Source organism: Neospora caninum, chromosome VIIa, assembly GCF_000208865.1.
Source record: "Neospora caninum Liverpool complete genome, chromosome VIIa".
NCBI classification, from domain to species: domain Eukaryota; phylum Apicomplexa; class Conoidasida; order Eucoccidiorida; family Sarcocystidae; genus Neospora; species Neospora caninum.
The window spans coordinates 3,349,471-3,357,704 of NC_018393.1; the positions used below are offsets into that span (position 1 = coordinate 3,349,471).

The 8,234-nt window shown below is 57.2% G+C and overlaps 2 protein-coding genes across 2 annotated transcripts; one reads left to right on the plus strand and one right to left on the minus strand.

The window, feature by feature from the left end:
- Window positions 1-1,106: 1,106 nt before the first annotated feature.
- NCLIV_023060 (putative DnaJ domain-containing protein) lies at window positions 1,107-3,908 on the plus strand (the record flags this gene model as incomplete). The annotated part of the gene is made up of 1 exon (XM_003882501.1): window positions 1,107-3,908. The coding sequence occupies one exon, from the start codon at window positions 1,107-1,109 to the stop codon at window positions 3,906-3,908; it is 2,802 nt and encodes a 933-aa protein (XP_003882550.1).
- A 1,913-nt stretch (window positions 3,909-5,821) lies between these two features.
- Window positions 5,822-7,588, minus strand: NCLIV_023070 (conserved hypothetical protein; the record flags this gene model as incomplete). Its single annotated transcript, XM_003882502.1, has 1 exon — window positions 5,822-7,588. One exon carries the CDS (start codon window positions 7,586-7,588, stop codon window positions 5,822-5,824), a length of 1,767 nt encoding a protein of 588 aa, XP_003882551.1.
- Window positions 7,589-8,234: the final 646 nt, after the last annotated feature.

Sequence of the window (8,234 nt, forward strand, 5' to 3'; positions counted from 1 at the left end):
CGGTGTTGCTTTGCGCGCGTCCACTAAAATATTCCGTCCGCTCACCTCCGGGCACACTCGGATCATTCGCCGCCTGGTGTGACACACTGAACCCGTCAGGGGATAGCGCGAACCTAGAGCGCGAGAGTGCCTGGACATTGCGAGCGGCCACGGGGAAAGAAAGGCGAAGCTGGGCGTTTCGGGTTCTCCAACTCAAAATCTTGTTTTTGACGCGCGACTCGCTCGACGTCTTTGTGGGCGACTGCTCTGTCTTTGTGCGCGAACCCTGCCACCTCTGCGGCGTGTACGTACACGCACAGTCGGCGTTTGTTTTCACATTTTCTCTATTTTTTCGCGTTTGACTCGAGACAGCGCAGTGCACACGAAAAGACCGGGACACTTCCCGAGAAAGGCGCAGCTGGCGTCTTCTCCGCGACGCTCTGCCCGGCAAAAGTTTCGGGTTCGCGTCACCTCTCGTGAAAGCCCCACATCTCTGTGTTCCCGGTGATCTGTCGATGGTCAGTTTTTGAGAGGTCTCGCCACTCTGGTTCTTTCTCCGCGCCGTTCTGGGACGCGAGCTCGAAACCGCCGGGGCTCCGCGTTCTCTCTGCGACTTGGCGGCGTGCCTTTCCGGATCTTCGAAACAGCGAACCGACCACTTTTCGACAAGCTTGCGAGCTTCGACATCTGCACAGGCCGCGGAGAAACCCGCGGCGCGCAGCCTTTGCCCGCTTCTCGGGTTCGCGCGAACTTTCCCAACTTTTCCGCGCTTGTCTGTCGCAAATGAGTCCACGGTTTGTTTTCTCGAGACTCCTTTTTCCCGCGTACATGGCCCCGAGGTCCAGACGCGCTTCGGGCCGCGCGACGCTGTGTGCCCTGACCCGGCCAGCGTAACTGACTCGTTTCGCGCTCGAGAGATGAAGCTGGCTCCGAGGAGGGACCGCCTTCTCTACACTCCGACGTCGCGTTTCTCCCAACAAATCCCTCGCTCGCGACGGACGGCCCACTCCACCGACTCTGGGGCCGGTCGGTGCGCTATGCACGCTTTCCCTTGAAGAGCGAGAGAGCTCAGACAACCGGGAGAAGGCGCAGAAAAAGGCGCAGAAAAGCGTCCGAAGCACAGAGCCATGGAGGTGCCCAGCAGGCAGGCCCTGAAAGGGGGGACCAGAGACACCCCTGAGCAGAACGATGGAGCGGCCATGTTCCCGAAAGGGGAAACGGATGCGGGACAAACTGCGGCAACGGCAGAAGCTCGTCGAAAACGACAGGCACAACCAGAAGACTCCCGCCACAGCTCCTCAACCCCTTCTTCCCCCTCATATTCTTCCTTTTCTTCGTCTTCCTCGTGTCCTTCCTCTCTCTCTTCTTCCACTTCTGCGTCTTCTGACGACCAGAGTTCTCAGCCCTTCCGCTCCGTTTTGGAGCGGTTACGAGCCTTGTCGTGGTCGTCTCCGTTTCGCGTGCGCTGTCGCATTTGGTCTTTCGTCTCTGCGTATTTTTCGCTCCTTCTTGGTGGCTGTTTCGGCCTGCACTGGCTCCAGTTAGACTGCTGGCCTCGATGGACCCTCCGCGTCTTCACCTTCTCAGGGTTCGGCCTCTACACCCTCTTGGACCTGTTTCTGCTCCCCTGCGCAGTGAACGCCTCGCAGCGGAAAAAACAGAGAGCCTTCGTTCGCAGACAGCTAATCGAACACCTCCGAACTGCCTACCGCAAAGAGAAAGGCGCCGGGCGTTCCTCAGCTTCTTCAGTTCGCTCTAATCGCGGCGGCGAAATAGGCGAGGCCTCCCGAGCCGTGTGCGGTCTTGACGCTCTGGACGCGTTTCGAAGCCGGCCCGAGGTCCGACAGGAACCAGAAGCGCTGACGAAACAGAGAGAGGAACTCCGGAGGCGAAGCGCTGAGCTGTCGGCAGAGTGCGGCATGTCTCCTGCTGAGACAGCCGAGAGCCCCGGGGAGAAGGACGAAACCGCGGGTGGCAAGGTCTCCGGCGAGACGCCAGGAAACGCAGAGGCCACGAGTCCAGGTGCGAAGCGCAAAAAACAAACTCAGCTTCGGCAGACGAGTAAAAAAACGGGTCAAGACGAAGAAGAGAAGGAAAAAACACGTGCTGCCGTGCCACGCGCAGCACCGGTACACCCTGCGGCCTCCGACACGCGCGGGGAGGAAGAAGATCATATGGGAAACGCCACAGGGAGAGACGCTGACGACCCAGCAAAGCCCGCCGGAAAGCCGAAAAAGGGTTCAAGCGCTCCACACGCTTCCCCTTCTTCCACTGTTTCTTCTGTTTCTTCTCTGCTTTCTTCTGTGTCTCCTTCCGGCTCGTCCTTGCGGTTCCCGTCTGTGCCGGCGCGTTCAGCCGTCGTCACGGAGGGGGATATTGGAGCTCTTCTCAGTTTGCAGAATGCCGAACGGGAAGTGTGTGAACTCCCGGCGGCGTCGAGTTCTTGGCGGCTTCCTACGGCTCAGACCGGCCAGCCAGCGAAGCGGGCGTCGCGACTCCACGCGGCGATGGGCTACTGGTATTCGCTGATGCCTTGGCGTCTCCTGTGGCGCGGTTTCTACGCGCACTTTCTGGGTACCTTCGTGGTAGACGTGGTGTTTTGCAACGCGCAGTTGTCGCCGCTGAGTGCCTCGATTCCGCGGCTGGTCTTCCTCGTTCTCCATTGCCTGACGCGCGCTGGCGTGGTGTTTGCTGCGAACTTCTCGGACTTGACAGACGCGCCCGTCGCGGCCCTCTGGAGCGACTTTCTCCTCTGCGTGGCGACCTCGTTCGGCGTCTCCTCGCTCCTCCTGGTGGTACCCGAGGTCCTTCACGCCGTCCACGAGCAGGCGCCCGGGGTGTACTCCCACGTGCTTGCGCCTTTCGCAGTTCTCTTTGCCGGCTTCCCCCACGTTCGCGTGACTCTCCCGAGCATTGCCGCGCAGGCTGAGTTGCCTCGGGACGCCCGAGAGGACTTTTACTGCTCGTCACACCTGGTCGACTTAGTGATCGTGGGCGTGTGCGCGTACCTCGCCGCAGCGGCGCACGACGAGGCGCCAGATGAGGCGAGGACGCGCGAAGTCGAGATGTGCAAAGACGTCTTGGCGCTCGTGGCGGTGCTCGACCGGGAGGAGCGAGAAGGCGTAGAGCCGGCCTCGCGCGAGAACGCGGGGGAACCGGAAGCAGGGCGGCCGACCCCGCACGGAAACGAGGGAGAGGCGGGCGAAACGAACGACGGACGCGGCGAAGGGAGGGGCGGAGGGACCACGAGGCGCGTGGGGGACCGGGAGGAAGATCCGCGACTGGCTGCGCTGGTCGCTCAGGCGGAGCGGACGCATCGTTCGGCGATCCAGCAGAGTCCTGGCGAGGCCTGTGCGCGCAGGGTTCGGGAACACGTGCTCGCGGCTCTGGTCGGGTTTGTGGCGGTTGCGTTGGTGGTCACGTGGGTGACCTGCGTCCTCCTGGCGGCCTCGAATGTGGCGGTGAGGATGGAAGATAAAACAGCGGCGAAAGTGTTTGTGTTCATAGCTGGAGACGGCGCGAGCGGGAGTGGACCGGACGTGGAGCAATTGAAAATGGAGCTGACGGTCCTGTACAACCAGTTCCAACTTTTGAAGAAGCGGAAGGGGTTCGGCGGCGCGCTCCGCGAGATGGCCACCATGCTGTGGAGCGAGATGCAGCAGGCGATGGGAGAGCTGAGGCGGAAGAAGAAGGGGGACAACGCCTACTCGCTCCTCGGCATCAAGCCGAGCGCGACGGCGCGTGAAATCAAGGCGGCGTACAAACAACTCGCCCGACAACTCCACCCCGACGTCATTGCGGCGTCTTCGCCCGAGCCCCTCAGCGCCTTCGAAGAGGCGCGCGCGACGGAGCGGATGTGGCAAATCAACGAGGCGTACGAGCGTCTCATGCGCAGTCACGGCGGCCGAGGAAACCTAGGAAGAGACTAGCGTGACCGGCCAGAGTCTGCTTGGGAAACGGGCGGGAGAGAACGAAAGGAGGCGCACGACAGAAAGCGCGTCAACGCAGACAAGTGAACAGCTTCAGATGTCCGGTGGAGCGAAGCGAAACTGCGACAGATGGAGGAGCCCGGAACAAAGTGGAGAGTCAAAACACGGAAGAAAGCAAAGAGAAAACGCGCCCGATGCCCAGGGTTCGTCAGTTGAAATGATGCTGGACAAAGCGTCGATGCCCGAACCCCACCGACTGAAAACGCGTGACCCTTTCATCCCTTGTTTGGGGGCCCAGAAGAGCTCTGTGGCGTGGTATTCCCGATTTGGTAGGCTGTCTGGATTTACATAGAGCACCAGAGACTCGCATGAGAACAGAGAAAAGAGGAGAGAGAAGACGCTCTCCTCTGGTGGGCTTGTTCGGCTCAAAACGCTCAACTAACAGCTCGAACGCAACGTGCTATGGCAATCGACATTTCAATCTGCGCGGACTTTCAATGTGTGGAACGTCTGTTTCGCATCTTCTTCCGTTTTCGGTGCTTGGTATATCACATCGTTTTTCCAACTCGTAGTATATACTCCCCAGAAAAAGGTAGTTTGAATACACCTCGGAACCCATTTAATAATGTGAAAGAGGGAGTCTAGATTCAGTTGTTATATGATTCGTATTGCATGCTTGACTTCGTACTTAGGGTCAGACCAAACGAGTTCGCTAATGGTACTTTTTTAACGCCTTGTCCTCCGTTTCCTCGACACATGTCGGAACCACACGCCGCTCAGAAAGAGGGACCAAGGAAAGTGACTCTCCGTACACTTTGCTTTCTTTCAGGGGAGGCATCAAATTGATCTCGTTCCCCCTCAGATTACCGAGTCCCCTAAGTGACCTTTTCCCGGGTTATCTGACCATCTCGTAGAGATATTGATGCATGCAGCCGCTACATAGGTGTATATATATATATATATATATATATATATGAGTTCAGACAGAGTAGGCGGAGTCCCACCATCCAGGCCATCCAGGTTCAGATGGTGCGTGTCGCTTTCGCCCATCTGGACGACCCTAGACCGTTGGTTGTTCTCGCAAGAGGAACATCCTGTACTTCCAGTTCCTCATATATCAGGGGGCACCTCCAGCAGAAACCTCCGTTCCTCCTAGAATCCTACATGGAGACCCTCACTTCCGACGCAATTATCGTACCGCGGCGCTGTTTGCTATGCTGAGTGGTAGCCTATTTGAGTGTTGCACAGAGTCGCGCATGGCAGTCTGTGGCGCGGTCCTAACTCTTGCCGGAATACTTGTGGTTTTCCAACGTCACATTCTCCGGAATGCTTTGGCAGTCAGAAACCTGACAGTATTGCCAAATTACGGAGTTAGTTCTTTTCGGCTGTTCCACAAAGCTTGGTGGCAGACCCCAAGCCGAAGACGAAAACGTCATGGATAGACAAAATTCCGATCAAACGGCACCGCGCGTTTTGCACAAGAGACAATCTTCTGTGCTCCTTTCTCTTCCCTCCTTCGTCGTGACGCTTCTTTGCTCCAGTGTCGTACCTGCCATTAGCTTTCCCACTACGCAGTTATATATGTGCATATGTACATGCAGCTGCGCAAGTACAGATATGAACAGAGTTATATACAGAGTTCCAGAATTTACCTACGCGCACAAAGGCGAGGAAGAACCAGTCCACAGACCATGGCGCCGGTCACGCAGGCTTCCCTGCGAACCCCCACTGTGTAGCTCCCCACTGCTCTTTCATTGACAGTTTACCGCTGTTTTATTTTTTTTTTCCACCCACTTTTTTGATATGCAATCTCACAAAAGCAGGATGTGGGTGGCGTTGCAGAGAAAAACGCGTGTGTACACACCCTGGCTTCAGCTCTTACAGGTTACATTTTAGAGATCAGCCTCGCTACCTCAAGCATTTTGCCTAGCCCACGCGTCTTGCTGCCTTCTGAGTTGCTCTGCCCATCGCGCCGCCTCTACATTTTGTGATGGTCTCTGCTGGAGATTCGGATCGTAGGGCGAGGGCGACGCGGCCGCATTTCCTCCGGTGTACGCAGCGAACCCGAGGCCGGAATTTCCTTGGTTGGCTGCAAAAACGCCGGGCGCGCTCCCCCCGCCTACCGGCGGCATCACTGTAGACGCGTACGCCGCATTGTTCACCCCGTTGCCATAGCCGTAAGTAGCGGCCAGCGTTCCTGTGTTAACTTCTGGCTGAGAAGGGAACAACGAAGACACCCGTGGCACAGAACTTGGGGGCGCCGGCCCTCTTGCCCCAGGCGCCGACGGCGTGGGGTTGGCCATTGCAGCTGGTGAAAATGGGTAGTACGTGTAGGGCATATGCGAGGAATATGTCGACGGGGGCGCGTACATTCCATTTGCGGCGAGCGACCCAGGCGGATAGCCAGCAGAAGGCATCGCCATCTGTCCAGGAGCGACGCCGATAGAGGGGCCGTTTTGCCGCTGCCGCCCGCCTCTCTGACTCGCTCCCCATATTGAGTTCCCCTGACTGTTCCGATTTGCTCGCCCGCCCCTTCCAGAGCTCTGGTTTCCTCGCATCATCTCCTGCATCAGCTGTCCCTGCTGCTGTCCCGAGAGAAACGGCTGCGCGAGTTGCTGCTCGGACCCCAGGGGGGGCTGACCTGCGAAACCCTGCAGACTTTGCACCTGTTGTTGCATGAGAAACATCGCCATCATTTGCTGTTGCTGGGGACTCATGGCGGCGAGCCCACCAGGTGGCATCTGAAAACCCATCATGCTCAGTGCCTCAACAGCTTGTCGACGCTGACGGCCAGCCGCCATCATGTCGGCTAGCCCCATGACTTCTTTTGGAGCAGAAGAAGTCTCGTCCTCTTCAGGCGACGAGCTGGACCCTTCTGAGGAACCGGTATCTACACCGTAATCCCTTCCACTTTCTTCTCTGAGAGACCTCGCTGACTCCGATGCCGACGGCTCTTCCAGTTGTCTCTTCTCACTTGAAACAGAACCGGTATCTCCGGGAGGGAGAAGCAGACGAGCGTTCGCTGTGAAAGGAAAGACGGCGGATGCATCGACCTGCTCTTTGAAGGATGTTCTCTCCTCTGGGTCATCGGAGAACTCTGCGGGGTCCTGCAATAAATCCAGAGGCTCGTCCCCCCGACCAGGAGAGAAACTCTTCAAGGAATGCTTCCTGGGCGCAAGGGCTTGGTCGACTCCGGTCCAGCGACTTGCGCTTTCATCTTCATGAAGCTGCGCGGAGTCTACGAAAGATGCTTCATTATAGGTAACCTCAACGTGTCGAGCAGAACTGGAAAAGTCATAAGGAAGTTCCTGAGTTTGGCCGCCTTCGGCTGTGCATTCGAAGGAACCTGAAAGGGTATCACGAATTCTTTTCCCCGTACAAACTCGCCCGTCCTTTTGCCCGTCCTGTGCAACGAAGTCATTCCTGCTGCCAGGCAAGTGGATTTCTTCTAGCTGCTGATGTTCATCGCTCGCTTGAGGAGGAAGGATCGAGCCTCCAACCAGGGGTTCTGCCAAACGCAAACCTTCTGTTTGCGGATTTGACGCGCTGACAAGACGGATATTCATCGGCTCCGTGTCTGTGGTCCACGCTGGGCCAGGCAGAGAAAAAAGGGAAATGGAGGCGCCATGACTACCGACAAGGAGGCCGGTGAACGAGAAGCACGCCAGTCGGACCTTCATACTCGAGAGTAAATCGAGGTTCGTGCGCCAGTCTGTAAGGGGTGAAAGTCACTGCCTTCGTTCTCCCTACCTAACAATTGATCACTTTCTGACGGGACGTTTGCCCATCCACTGAACACCCAGAGCACGATTCGCTTCCAATCAGACGGAGGCCCTGATCCACGTCATCCGTCAAAAAGTCAGGATAGGAAGGCTATCTCTGCCTCGAATCGAGTACTGACCTACGGATGCGCTTGTACATCTGCGTATGTGTACATTGGCATTTATGCGGCTGTATATATGCGAACAAATGAAGCGGAGAGGGCGAACTCGGCGGTGGCCGGAAGATAGCGCTGTTTGGGGCTCCCCAAGCCGAGAGATCAGCTGACGAATAAAGACCTCCTCATCGGAGATGCGACATAAAGATCAGTGGTTATATGTCTATCCCCTTCTCTGTCACGACATGAGGTTGAACATACAAGCGGTTGTTGTTCGCCAGTTTTTTTCGGAGAGTTACCCTATGTTTGACGCGAGCACTGATTTGCTTTTCTGAATGATGTCATCCGCATAAGGGAATGCCCGGTGCGACGTCTCGGAATGCTACTGTTTCACGGAAAACCACCTGGGGGGTTAGACTTGCGGCTTTGCTTCCGGCGGCCTCAAGGTG